At 36.0% G+C, this 15,563-nt stretch overlaps 1 protein-coding gene across 1 annotated transcript; it reads left to right on the top strand.

Annotated features, from left to right (window-relative positions):
- Positions 5,320-10,758, top strand: LOC18612009 (vesicle transport protein SFT2B). The gene is made up of 6 exons (XM_007048566.2): positions 5,320-5,587; positions 6,383-6,436; positions 7,862-7,935; positions 9,737-9,854; positions 9,984-10,042; positions 10,410-10,758. The coding sequence occupies exons 1-6, from the start codon at positions 5,438-5,440 to the stop codon at positions 10,486-10,488; spliced, it is 534 nt and encodes a 177-aa protein (XP_007048628.2). The 5' UTR covers positions 5,320-5,437; the 3' UTR covers positions 10,489-10,758.

Here is a 15,563-nt window from a genome sequence, read left to right as displayed (position 1 = left end):
AAGAGAAAAGAGGAAATGATGTATGTAACATTAAAATCCTTTTAATTAGTGAAAAAGAGAGAAAACCTTTAAGTTGCTTTTTATTAAGAATTTTTTGAAAAATGATGTTTGACTTGTCTTTTGCTTTTAAGAGGTAGATAAAGTGAAACGCTAGGTCTAACAGGTACTTAATAACCAATTCAGCCCTCATTCATTGCACTTATATGGATGTAGAAAATGAAGAGTCAACATTTATGCTTATAAATAAAGAGAACCATTAACCATTTGAATCTTTCTGTATCGAGGTCTTTGCATTTAACTTATACCTCATCTGCATCAAAGGTCGTTTCTGATGATGCGAGTTGGCAAAGTACCTGACCTGGTGGCATATAATGTGAAACAATGTTGTTAGTGGACTCATCTGCTGATCACGCAAGCCAAAGTTCATTGCTTCTGCCTGATTGTACGATGAGTCCACTAACATCATACTCAAACTCACCAAGGTGATGTGCACTACCACCCAGTGGCCATCGAAATTGAGTCAACTTCATCCCATGGCAAACCCCACAGAGGACTACCACCCCTCACACACTCAAGCACATGGTTTGGCATTACCGCCTGACTCGCCTCGAATGTCTTATCGATGGGGGGAGGATTCATTTCTTTGGTCAGCCCCAGCAAAATTACCTGTCAATTACGTTACGCACAATAGTTAGATGCAATTAACTAATACACACCCTATACATTTGAATAATTACAACTCATTAACATATACTTACATAGAAGCTGGTGTTAACGATGCATATTCTCTGCTTGTAGAGTTATCGATGGTGCTCGCACGCCCGTTTACACAACACACTAATGCATGCGTTGATGTGTTGGCTGTCCAACAACTCAGTCGACATCTCCAATCGTCGAAAAAAATCAGGGCCTTCTTGTCCTTCAATGCCCAGAATGTTAACTCTGCATATTTATAATACCTACGTCAAAACGTATATGGAATAAATACCATAGAACCGTTAACCCTGATATCGTCTACTGTTATCATTTTACCTGGCTTGCTCGTTTTTCATGAAGGAGTCATATTTGTCCTTCAAATCATCTTTCGCTTTGCACTGGACTAATAGCAGGTTAACGTATGAGCTTCGAAGTTATTTGCTGGCTAAGCTCACACACGTGCATCTTCGGCCTGAGGTCGAGGTGGAGCCTCAAGAGAAAATGTGATCTCACCTTGCGGGGGGGCTTCTGGTGGAGTTGGGATAGGAACAAGACGCGAGGAAGTTGCAGTTCGACTACTCGCAGGATGAGGTGCCTCTTCGACCTCAAATGGAGGCGGAGCCTCATGAGAAGGTGTGCGCTAAGAATGCTGGGCTGCCTCTAGTGGAAATGGGATAAGAGCAGGATGATTTTAGATAAGGCTAATGGGAGGTGAGCTTCGAGCAGATGAAATTGACTGATTGATGCCACTTGTATCGTCAAGATCAACCCCAATACCGTTGCCCTCTTTGTCGTGCGCATCATCCTCTTCACCCATCGATCGACCTTAAATGGTTGAAAAAATCAAACACATTAGAACAATGTATACATCGTACATGTTATAACTCACGCGATGAAAAACAAAAAAGCTCATACCTCATAACGATCGATCAGTTGACTGATAATTCGATCCTCCAGCCCTTGCATTGATTGCTGGATATGCTGATGCAGTGACTGCATCTGCATCTGCATCGCTCGCTGGATCTCTAATTGCATTGCCCGCTGGATCTCTAACTGCATTGCATGCATATGCATCTGCATATCCATCTGCAATGACTATAAGTCTTTCTTCCACTATGTTCGCATTTGTTGTAGCTCTCGCTTAATGCTCATATACTTGTCAAAATGGGCTTGAACCATTTTTTATCAAATATGGGGTGGGTTGAGCCTAAAAATTTAGGCCAATATTTGAGCTGAACCTAAATGGGCCAGCCCACCAAATCAATGGATTGGGGTGGGTTAGGGCGGGCCAACCTTGTGGGCCAAAAAAATAAATAATTTTAATTAATTTAATAATTATATATATTTAATTATATAAGATTAATAATTTAATTATCAATAATATTATTTATTTTATATATTTTAATGTGTTTAACCTATGCTTATCAAATTAATAATTTTAATTTATAAATTAAATCATAAAATAATTTTATTATAAAATTATAAAAATAATTTTTTTGAAAAAAATAAAAATGGGCTGACCCAACCCAACCCATGGGCTAGCAACGGGTGGGCTGGGTTGAGGTTTTCCTGGCTCATATAAAAAAATGTGCTGGCCTGGCCAAGCTCATATTTCTTAACCCACAAGGGCTTGGGCTGGGCTAGATCGAGCTAGCTTATATTGACAGCTCTAAATGCTCGTAGTCATTTGTGGACGCAGCGACGGGTTACCCGCCTGAGGATGAGGAGGGGCAATAGCAGAAGTAGGAGGAAGAGTAGCGTGAGGAGTCACAGTAGTAGCAGCAAGAGGAGCAGCAGGAGAAGCAGCATGAAAAGTTGCAAGAGGAGAACCAGGCACCTCAACAGCACCTGCGGCCTCAACAGCAGCAAACTGGGAATGGATCTCCTAGTTCGTGGTGCGTCTTTTCTTAACGACTCGTCTTACCATACTTTTCTCTTTACGGTCCATTATCTTCATTTGCTAGGGACTGAATTCTGACCGACCCTCCAACTTTCATAATGGAACGTATTGCTGCCCCTCGGAGATATTGACGTTAATGTCGACCCAATATGCGGTCAACATCTCGTCCGCAGTTGGCTCCAACATCCTCACTGCGCATAACTGCACCAAAACATACATTGCCATTAGGTATAACCCTTGTTACCCTATGACAATAAAAATAAAATTTAATAAAATAAAAAATTATGGTTTCTTTACTCACTTTGCCCTCTCTTTCCAAACTTGCAATATTAGCATGGAAGCCCGTGGGCCTCTCGTCACAATGCCATTTCAGCATTCTTGGCCAAAGTTGTCCGGACTGGTGCTGCCTTCCAAACAAGCTTATGATTTCAGGAATTGCTTCCAACGTCCAAAACTACACATCAATTGTGAAACATTTTTTACTCACCTCACAAATTCTTATGCGAAAAGAATAATGATAATGATTAGGGCATGACAGACTACTTGAAACGCCCATATAAATCCATAAAGGTGGTAACATTTCTTCTCTAGTACGCCCACAGTAGAAGGTTCAAAACCCCTCATCAAGTAATCGATCGTCAGACTCCAAACGTAAGTGCCCCATGAGAACGCATTCCACTTGTCGATGTTCTCGACCAGCGACAACAACCATGGAACCACTGATCGTCTATAGTCTTGACCGAATAAAACATTGGTTGTGATCAAGACGAGAGCCATCTTCATCGTGTTTTCCTCCTGCTGAAACTACCCTCCCTTGAACGTGTCTAACACATGTTGTATCTTTACCTCGTTCCCCACTCCCCAATATCGTAGGTGAATTCCTCTAGGGAGGGTTTTGTAGGGATTGACAATAAAGGTCGGTAGGGCACCAAACTTTAATCTTGTCATCAGATAGAACTCCCTCTTCAAAAATCAGGCCTTCGTTTTCCCTATTGCAAACCATAGCTCACCCTCGATGGCGTCAGGTTCGTTGATTTTGCGCAGCATTATGTTGTGCATGAGATTGGCACAGAATAAACTCTTCTCTGATTCGACGTCCATCATGTGCCCAAAGCATATTCTCCTAAAGTTTTCCAACTCGTTTACTTTACACAGCATCTCACGTATCATGTGCAGATGCGACCACTTACAGTGGATGTTGATGCCAGCGTTGAACCCCCACTCATGCCTTGGCACACAAAGCAAAAACTCCACATTATCCTGCTTTGTTCCTGTGCTGGCCATCTGCAACATATAGCAGATAATATTCCCATTTTAGTCATGTTAATACTATTATTGTAGATTAACAAAATAACAAAAGGAATTTCTACGAAATAGCCCTCCTTAGAAGCTCACTAAAAAAATAACCCTCATAATAGCTTTAACTGTTTTTAGACAACCCTGAAACAAAATAATTAATGTAATTATCCAGCATGGATTATTAAGAAAATCAACATATACACATTAAAGCATTACAGTTGACCTAAGACAATACAAAATGAACCCAATGTCGATCATGCAATGCCATACAGATAAATTTCATGCACTTATGACACTCGTGCAACTTCATACAAAAAGAGTCACGCAATGCCTTATCAAATAGTCACACAATTACTAACATTAAATCACGCAATGATCTATAAACAAGTCACGCAATGCTAAGAACAACTAATTGAATCACAAACACACTAACTGACGTCATGCTTGAACAATATTCACGCAGTAACCTAGAAACCAATCACGCAAAGACCTATCAATTAGTCACGCAGAGACCTATCAATCAGTCACGCAAAGTTTAACCTTTATGCAATCACGCAAATCTTAAGTGACCCCATGCAAAAATCCAGTCACTAAGGTGCCAACCACGTAAGCAAGCCCTTAGTCACACAATATCTAAATCCTCAACCCAATTCCTATCAAAGGGTCATAACGCATACATATCAACCACTCACGCATGCATGGTGACCTTTCCACCGTAACAACACCAACAATACCACCTTCATGTTTATATTCAACAATTTCAAACAACAAGAACATCAATATGAACAAGCAATAAGTATAGGTTTATGCTCAAAAACCTAAGCCCTAAAAATGAAGAATAACCAGTTCTTCATATGGTTCAAAATAAAATAAAAAAAATTATACCTTTCTTCGCGTAATGTCAACTTCCTCTCACTGTTCAATGTGTGAACTACCTATATGTGAATAATAATCACTCTGAAATGCTCCTACCATTGCGAAAATGCTCAAAAGTTGAACTGAAAAGGAATGCTTTTGACAGAATTGCTTCTGAGGAAATATACGTTCTGTCGATGAGAACTGACAAGTTGTGGACCATATTAACATACTTGACTCGTGACCCATTAATAGGTTTCGGATTGAGGGACAGATCTTAATGAATGAGTCGATTTCATTAAGGATAATTTTATTTAAATTTTATTTTTTTTAATTAAAAATAATTAAAATTATAGAGAAGTCTATTTTCAAAAACGTCTTATGCATCGAGCCAATTTAAGAAAAGTACTTTATAAAAAACGTAAGTAGGGCATAAGGTAGAGTCCGACATGACAATGAACCCAAAAAAGAGAAGCCCAAGATGGCATTTAACCAAAAGGATAACAAGAGGCCCAGATGACGGCAGAGTTGGGCCCAAACTATAAAAGAAGTCAGGACGCAGGAGTATTGTAGCTTTCGAAGTTTTCTTAAAATTAAAGCGACAGATTAAGCAAATATGAAGAAATAAATCGATAACATGAAGTAGAGAGGTAGATCAGATCCAACCCCATCCAACGAGAGAGAAAGATGGAGAAGATGAACCATGCGTTTGAGAAGATGAAAATGCTGGTAGGAATGGAGGGGGATGACGACCAGCAACAGCCTGCATTAGAAGAAGGGAACTCTTTCTCTTTCATGGACGACTTCAATCGCCAGTGCACCTTGACCACCAAGCAGGTTTCTTTCTTTTTTTAATATTGCTTTCTCTTAACTTGCTTCTTCCAACTGAACTCCGGTTAAATTGCTAGCTCTCCTTCCAACTGTTGGAATCTGAATAATTTTCTTCAGACTTAAGATCTGGGTCACTTTTCAATTGGCTTGAAAACATTCAATGTGGATTCCTCTTTTCCCAATACCTGATACTCTGTATAATTGCAGGTGCTTTCGCAACCGGGATCTCATTGTTGCCAATGTTTCATTTTGTTGTTCTATAGTTATAATCAAAATTTGCATTTTCAAAGTTATAATCAAAATCAGCAGCTAGGTTTTGACTATGATCGACTTGACATGCCTTAGCTTTCGCCATTTTTTGTCTTTTACTTCGTTCTGTTTGTGTTTCGTTAACTGTACTTGCAATTCTGTAAGTTAACATTTGCTTGTTGCTTTTGCTACTTGCTTTTTGTTTCGAGAATTCATAAAGGAAAAATGCCTTTGGGCAGCACCAAAAAAGAAAAAAAAAACTATTTTTGAAGATTTAATAATTAAAATGTAATTTGCTTTTGGAGAATAAAGTGCATGATGTTTCTCTTTATATAGAATAGTTATGTTAGAGTCGGAGTTGCATTTTATTAATTTCTTCATTTTTAATCAATTACGATTTTGCTTCCTACCCTCTGCTTTTTTTTCTAGCAACTTTTTATGATGTAAAAAGCAAATAGCAAAAGTAACAATCAAACAGAATCTAATTATTTAGTAACAATCAGACGGAATCTAATTATTTTAACTAATATCTTTCTTTCTCTCTTGTGTCAGAGGTTTTATGGGTTTGCAATCTGTTTGGTTGCTGGTTTAACTTGTACACTCCTGGTAAGTATTTGTTCTTTTATTGTTTGTTATGTATACTATAGTCCTTTTTTATTGGTTTTCAATGCAATGACATAGCCATTCAAATAGATGTAACTGCTTAGATGAAACAATTTTTAAATGGCAACTAACTAAACTGAGAACTGATTTATTTCTCCTACTACCGAAATACTTTTAACTTCAAGAAGAGCCTAAAGAGGATATGTGACTGAAAGGGTGGCATTCTTCTGTTTTCATCTAGTATACTTTGTCCGACCACCTTCTCCCCGCTTCTCTTCTTTCCTTTTTTTTCTATTTTTTCTTTCATACAATTGAAATTTAAGTTGATGTGTTAAATATATTAAGCATTGAAACTGTGAACTGCTTCAAATTTGATCTTACATGATTAATGAATGATTTATGGTTGTTTTTATCTACTGAGTATTTGTCTGATCTGTTATTTGTCATTGTTTATCATAGAAGGCTTACTTTTAATAACCCCAAATGCACCAAATGTTGCAAAAATCAATAGCCTAAGCTGCACAAAATAATTTATTTGCTGGTAGTTTCTTTAAAGAACTTCCCCTAATGTATAAGTGTTACCTACCATTGAGGTTTTAGACTACAATGATTATGGTGCTACCTTTTCTTTAAACTAATGTATCGGACTTTTGTCCTGGAAAATTACCATTTTCCATAGTAATTAATTTTTCTTGAAGCAAAAAATGTGTGGAGTAATGTACTGGGTGAGATAAAGATATGGTGATATGAAGCTTAAAAAATTCCTTAATGATAGTTCCATTGACCTACTAAAATTTTTTACTATTCTGCGATTTGGTTGATACTGAGTAATATTGATCACACTCTTCAAAGTTCAGATTCAATGAGGTGATTTGGTTGTTTTAATTCCTCACAATATATTCATGTTTTGAAACTTTCTCTGAGAAGTATGAGTTCTTTTCTGTGGAAACTTGCTCATTCGCTTGACAAATTGAGATATGTGAAATAAGAAATATGTTCACTGTTTACAACTGCTTCAAAATTATCATGACAAATTTAAAATTTCTTACCTTGCATACTTTTCAGTCTTCACAATATAAGTGTTTGCTATCGGTTAATTTGTTTTAAGTTGCATTTATTATTGATGTGTACATTCCTTTCATGAGAAGTTTGGAAGTTTAGTATCCTAGCTTGCATTGTTGAGGTAGCATCCCTAAAATATTATTTTCTTGTGAAAGTGTAAATAAGTCACATTACAGTTATCATCATGGTGATTGGTATCATTTCTTTTGTGTTGCCAAAAAAATTTGGAAGTTCAGTTCTGAACACTTTTCTGGTGATGGGGCAGTGGTTTAAATTTTTTTTGTAGTGATATTGCTTCATTTTGCTTCATTGAATTTAGTGCTATTGAATATAATCTGATTTCCCTTTCTCTTGCTTATCTCACAGTCAATCCTTGTTTTCTTCCATCCAATCAAGTTCGGAATCACATTTACATTTGGCAATTTGCTTTCACTTGGAAGGTTTGTATCTAAATTTATTTATTTATTTGTCAGGCTTCTAATTTGTTGGTTAAACTATAACATGTGTGATTATGCATTTACATGTGTCTGCAGGCGCACATAGTCACCTGTTCTCATGGTTTAGTTGTTTGTATGCTTTGTTCGTGCATGGTATAGGTTTTGGTGGCTTGTTTAAATTATTTAAGTGTGCATGCGATTTCCTCCACCTCTCATTGACACACTGTTTAGCTGGAGGGAAGGAGAAGCTGGAACAAAGGGGTACTTGCAAACTGTGAAATTCAATAGCTGATCATAGAGCATTGGGGAGGATGGGAAGGAGTCCGGGTTGAGTGTGTTCTTTTAATTTTCCTTCCATAGAGGGAGTAGATTTTTTGGTGTGATGCATGGTATGTTTCCATTCTTCAAAACATGTTAGGGAAATGAGTTTTTCCCTCCCTAGTTTCCTCCCATCCACTTTCCTTCATTCCCTTTTCACTATTCTACGTAACGTATTACTACCCAAAATAAATAGTTATTGGTCTTTTATTTCTTTTTGAGTAAAGGATGTTAAATCCTTAGCAAAGTTACAACGGGCTCATGTTCTACTTCTTGTTCATGAGGTTCATGTATGTAATGAAGTTTTGCTGGTTCAATGCTAGGCAAAATTACTTTAAAAATTTAGTCACCTTTGCTCCTTAAAATTGAATGTAGTCTGTTTATTACTTACTTTTGTTAATTTTCTTTTTATTTCACTCATTGGTTTTTGCTTTATGGAAAAGTCCATACTTTTATTTATGAACCTTTGTTTTTCATTCCTTCCTATGAAGCATGAACATCCATCACCCCTAGGCATATTAGGGTCATGGTTGTCATGGATATGGAATATCACTACATGGCAGGTGTGGCAAAGTAAAAATGAAAGATCTTGTCGCAGAGGCATGGATACTGGAGTGGACATGGGATTCAAAATTGAAAAGAGATTTAAAGGGGATAGCACTGCCACTGATGAAGCAGTGACATGAGCAGTCCCTACAGGAGATAGAGATAAGAGAGATGAGAAAGATATGATATTCAAGAAGAGGAAGAGGAAGAAAGAAAGATAGGAGTGAGCTGACTTAGTTGTTGAGGTGATGACTAATGTCATTTGCCTTTGTTGATTCTGATTTATCATGTTGCCTGAAGCTAGTGAAGAAGATACAGAGGAAGTTGCTTGATGGTGGTGACTGGGTTAGGAAGAAAAAGCATGACCTGTGAGAAAAAGATGCCTATATTGATGTAGGTCTAAAATTTGGGGTGTGTCAAGCTTGTGACTTTTTTTAAGCCATATTGGTCCAGATTTTTTTCGGCCAGGAGATTGGGCCAGCTTGCTTTCTGGTTTTAGCTTCTTTTAAAACCAAATTTGAAGGCTACTTAAACTATTTAAAAATTATTTATAGGATAATAAAATAACCTTAATAGCTTTTATGACTCTTTCTGCATTTATGTCTGTATGAAAATATATATTTTTGTTATTATATCTTACCATGTCCATATAATAGTTTGTTCCAGAATTTTGTGTTGTCATGTTTGTGTCCTCTGATCTTCTCTCCTCCTCTTGCTGGAAAGGGAAGGGAGTTGGGAGAGACAACCTTTGCCACTTTAACTTTTAATATGTGGATTACGAACTTTTTACAGACTGCTGGTTTCTTTGTTGCTTGTTTATGCAACTTCTTTGTGTTATGTAGTCCCTCGTCAAAGTAGCTCCATTTCTTTCCATTTATAATTTTTCTTTGTGGGTATTGTGTTTATTTCAGATGCTAAGTTGGAGTCTTTTGTATGGCAGCACCGCATTCCTCATTGGCCCTAAAAGGCAGGTGTCAATGATGCTTGATCCTGTTCGGATATATGCAACGGCCATATATCTTGCAAGCATGATTATTGCTCTGTTTTGTGCTTTCTATGTAAGTCAGTATTAGCCTTGTGTCTTTTATTTTTATCATCCTGCCCCCCTTTTTCTTTTTTTAAACTTTCAGTAATTTAAGATGTGACAGGTTACGTGATAACCTTAACTCTCCCATCTTATTGGGCAGGTTCATAACAAGCTATTGACACTTTTGGCCATCATTTTAGAATTTGGTGCACTGATTTGGTATGTAAAAACATTCAAATTCAATATATGTTGCTTCTATTTAATTTTACCATATCACAAAGGAGTTATGGTTCTCCAAAGAACCAAACAATTATGTTCTGTCCTGTACATCATTTGAGACAAATATGGTTTAAGCAACATATACCACTACTAAAAGAATGCCAATGACCAAAGATTGGAAGAGCATGATGTTCCACAAAATTTTTGGTGTGAAAATTCTTGGATGTATAGATGCATTGGCCCTTGCCTAGTTTGGTGGAACTCCTGGTTGAGGAGTCATTCATCATGCTGCCAAGAATTATATCTTTGTTTTCATTTAAGTCTGGATCTTAATGTTTTTCCTTTTTTTTATTTCCTTGATATATAGGTATAGCTTGAGCTACATCCCTTTTGCGAGGTCCATGGTCTCAAAGATCATGTTAGCATGTTTCGACACTGAATTTTAGGCTGATTTGCAAGATGATCTTAGATGAATCTACCTGCATACCACAAAGAAGGGAGGCTTAGTCCAGAGAAGGTGTATCACTCCATAAAACTGAAGCATGAGATGTCTATGTATGAATACTGATCTCAAGTACAAATTTTCCTTGCAAACTTCCTTCTGTTGTTAATTTTCTTAGATATAACGAGATACTGCCCTGTTCACTGATAAGAGTGCTCTGGTTGAACAAGTTTTATGAGTTTGTTATAAATGTAATTAGGCTATTTAGTGTGATGCAGATTTCTCTCTCTCTCTAACGAAGGATGAGGCTTTCAAAATCATCAGATTTAAATATTGAGGGTTAATTAAACAAACAAGAACAAATTTTAAAGTTGTATCGGAAAATCGTGCGCAATGCAAACATTTCCAAACATAGCGAAGTATCGTATGGTTCAAGCAAGTTGTGCAATTTTTTATATCATCACGAGGCTAATTTTGTTCTCCAACGAGACTTCACTAGCTCCTAACTGGAAATTGCATATCACTAAAATTAGTTTACTCATGGACGATATAGTTGTTGCTAGCAGCAACAATACGCTCCATAAATCTGGATCTCAATGTAACTTGAAAGATAATAAATCCCGAACTTCCCTGATCTCTGTTGGATGCCACGGAATCGGAGCTCTACCATTCCTTAATCTCTAACTTTAACCTGACAACCACGGACCAGGGAACAGTTGCGCATGATATTCCTTATTGCTCAAAGAGTTACAGTGAGCAACTAATGGGATTCAATTGAATCCTGAATCACTCCCAACTGCAAAAAGATTTATATGATATTTAATAGGCTGGTGGCTTTGTTTCCTCTGGAGAATACACGTCCTTGCACTATCCACAACCAGAAGCATTTGCTTCTGCTTTGGTACAACTACAACAACCTTTCATATCTTAGCATATATACCGACTGAATTTAAAAATGTACAAGTGAATAAAATAAGTTGACATTTGTTAATCTTTTTATATTGTTTCTTTCGGCTGGATGGGCATACATGAATCACACCATTAAGCTAAAGAATTGAGATTAGCTGTCCATTTTTATTTTATGGTGAAGGACTTATTGGTTTGCTGGGTGTGTTATCTTGCAATATAAGGCTTGTGGAAGCATCAATTAGTGCCTAGGCTTATCATAATTACACCCTTAATCACATTTAACTTGCTATTCAAATCGGGCATCCTATGCTTTACCTCCGCCAAGGTAGCCAAGTTTGGTCAAACCAAATCCAGATTCCAAACAGAATATAATGAATCAAAATCAGTTAAATCTTGGATTGGTGACCCTTTTGCCATTCACAAGGCCGAAGGATTTCACAATTTCAGAACCCAGCAAAACAAGGATCGATTTGTTGCATTAGAAGCAAAAACTAGTTTTTATTTTTCTTTAAAGAAAAGGGAAAAGCTCCATTTATTTATCATTTATCAACCGCTATCGTGAGGAAAAACACAAAAAAGGCCTCGAATCAAATTGTAAAAGAACAAAAAAATAAAAAAAATAAAAAGAGAATGAGATCATCAGAGACTTAAATACGAGGAATCATGGTACGAATCCATCATGTTGTTGGTCTCTCAGACTCATCATTTGATCCATTATTATGATCCAACCAAACCCAATTCTTTTAAAAAGACCAAAACAGAAAAGAAAATGAAATGAGATACGAAAAACCCACGCGAACGACGGGGTTAGAGTCTCCTTTTATAGTCCCAACTGCCGATTGCTGCATCCCGAAACCCTACTTTTGGGATAGCACTAAACGCTGCGTCGTGAGGTCTAGGAGTTGTTGTTTGTAAAAGAGATGATTAAGGGGATAATGTTCGAAAAAATTTATGAACAATTTAAAAATATCAAATAAATGTCTTTAATTTAATTTATTTTTTTATTTTAAGTTAAATAAGTTTATTGTTAATTATTAATTAAAATACAATCTATCATTTTATACTCATATGCTACTAATATAATATTGAGATTAAAAATAAAAATATCAAATAGTTATCTCATCATGTCATATTAATATATATTAACATGTCACATGATAGACAAATGGCATTCATTTGATACAATGACAATGTACAGCTTCTATACACTATTAGATGATACAATAATACAACTCTATTAAAATAAATATAATTTTTTAAGAGATTTAAAAATAAATTTTATCAAAATTTTCTTAAAAATAAGTACTTTAATTTTGTGAACAATGTCAATTATCTAAATCTTTTTTATAGTCCTTTGTCTTTTTTTTTTTTCTAATTTCAAGTTATAATATGGTATTTGTCAATGATTTATTCCATTAATTACCCTAACTCAATCACTAATGAAGCAAGACATACTAAGACACGCGACTTGAGTGATAATCAAATTTGATTTGGGAAAAGATATTCGAATCTTACTATTTTAATCAAGGGAATCATACTACAATTAATGAACCCAATGCTCGAATGCAAAAAAATTATAAAATTTACTGTTAAAACAATTGTGCAAATTATTTTGTTAGAATTACACTACAATGTTATTGGTTAATTAAACTACAACACTGTTAATTTATTAGAGTTGAACTATAATTCTACTAAATAATTAAAAATAGACTATTAATTAGAATTAAATTATTTTTTAAGTAAGTAAAATTAAATTATAATACTATTAATTAATTAAAACTAGATTAGAAATAAAATTAATTTTATTCGTGCATGTTATTTTACTTATATATATACTTTGTTTTGCACTGTCGTAGTAGATGTGACAAAAGCTGGTTGTGCTTTGTAAGCGGGTTGGGAGGTCTCTTCACCGTAAGAGATCAACTAACAGTGGGCTACAAAATAAATGTGTGAAGAAGATGCCACGTACGTCTGCAAACTTGTTCCATCTAACGGTATCGCAATTCCACTCAGACTCAGTAGCTGGTTTTATTTACTAAATGTAGAAGAGACAGCAGTAGTCTTGGCAATCAAATATCCATAACAATTCCGCCAACCCAAATTAATGATGGAGCCTGCCTGCCCGCCTGCCAGCCAGGGTTGAAACTTTCAAAGTAAAAAACACAGGAAACGAACTCAATGTTCCTTCATTTCACACTATGTTGGACGGTAATAGAGTATGTGTTCTCTTTACTTTAGTTAATGAAAAACACAATAAATGTATCTCATAAGGCCAGGGGGGGATCAACTCAAGCTGAAACAATGCCAAAAAACAAATAAATAAATAAATAAAAACAGCCCACCATAGTGAAGGGAGGAAAGAGGCTTTGTTAAATGACTGGAAGAGGAGTAAAAAAATTTTCAGAAGAGTTTGAACGGTCGGCATCGATCGTCAATCTTGTCCTGAATTGCAGATTGTGGTTGAAATTCAAAATACTGATGTAGTGAGATGAGCAGCATTAATGGTGTGCCTGAGTCATTTTTATACAATAAATATATGTATACTGGAAAAAAGAAAAAAACCAAGATTCTATTTTTGTTGGATTATATGTATATATGTAGATGGAATTGGTGAAGATGCCATCAGTCGGTAAGACATCAATGCCTGCTAGTTCCAGGTTTAGGTAAGAGAAGTTAAGGGGTTAAGGCATGGCCATTAATATTGAGAATTATTGTGATCAAAACAATGTTTCCTTGTGTCAACGCTTTGCTCATTTTGTCACGAAATGTGAGCTCGCCTGCCGCTTCCTACCCTAATACTTAAAGCTATACTACACTGATATATACATGCACACACACACACACATAAATTAAATGAAACAATTGTTAAAACGATGAGGTTGGTAATGACATATATTAGATGAAGCAAGTCATTTTTTTTCCAAGGTACCCACCAAAATGTTGAATTAATATACAGATGCTTTAGTAAATAATTATAAGGATTTTTTTTCTTGTACTCATACTAAATACAAGAGTAAGAATTTCATTTTCATTTATCGATATAAAAATAAAATTCTTGTGATTTCATCTTTTACTTTTTAAAATATTTCAAATTCATCACTATTTTTCGATTAAAACTTAAAAGCATGATGTAAATATAGTTGCCTATATTAGTGTCATGTGCATGACATGGGAGTGATTCGTGCTGTATATATATGGACATACATGTGCACAACATACCACTGGAAGAATGAATCATAAATATTATAAAAAGATGTCATAAACATTATAAAAAGATGTCATAAACATAAATTCTATCTCTCATGCATGAAAAAGAAACCTACCTACAAGTTCACGGACTATGTATGAATTTTACTATTCAATTGATAATTCAACATAAATTAACCTTTTAAAAATTTATGCGTTTGTGTTGTTCGAAATATTACAACACTAGGTAATAAATGAAATATAAGGCAGCAAGGTCAATTTGGTGTGGATAAGGTAACTTAGGCCCTTGCCAGTTGCCACTTGCAGCCCTGATTTGGCAACCAACCCCGGTTCCCCTCTCCTCTTCAGACTTGAGCACCTAAGCGCAATGGTAAGATTAGACCTTTTCCTTTCATGACATTGGCAACAGCAGCCAGGCCAGACCAGATCAAAGGTGTCATGGCCTTGATCTACCCACCTTTCCTCCAATTGGCATTGGTCAGAGTTCCAGATGAGCTCACACACACACACAAAGAAAAAGAAAAAGGAATTTCACCTTAACAAGAATATGTTTTCAAAGGAACAGAGACTTTGACTAGTTCAAATTCATTCAACCAAATCTATCACCTAGTCTATTATATAGAGAGGAAAAAAGCAGCCAACAGCTCTCGAAGGCACCCACCCAAACCCTGTAAACATGTAAAGTAGGTAGCTGAAACATCAAGGCACCTCTTCCGTTCGTGCCTTATAAGACCAGTGAACAAAATGATCCCACGAAGCTTTTCAGTACCTCCCTTGTCCTTGTTTTATTGCATGAAAATGTTCATTTAATTCATAACCTGTGCTAAAGAAGCTCTGCAGTCCTGCAGCATTGTAATTGCCCGGCCGCAGTCGTGCTTATTTTGGTTTTTGGAAACCATTTCATATCTGTCCTTTCCCTTTTGATTTAAATCGTTCCTTCTTTTTGGTCAATTAGGATTATTT

This window comes from Theobroma cacao, chromosome 1 (assembly GCF_000208745.1).
Source record: "Theobroma cacao cultivar B97-61/B2 chromosome 1, Criollo_cocoa_genome_V2, whole genome shotgun sequence".
Classification (NCBI taxonomy): domain Eukaryota; kingdom Viridiplantae; phylum Streptophyta; class Magnoliopsida; order Malvales; family Malvaceae; genus Theobroma; species Theobroma cacao.
The sequence above is the reverse complement of the archived record's forward strand: the minus strand, read 5'-3'. Positions and strand labels throughout refer to the sequence as shown.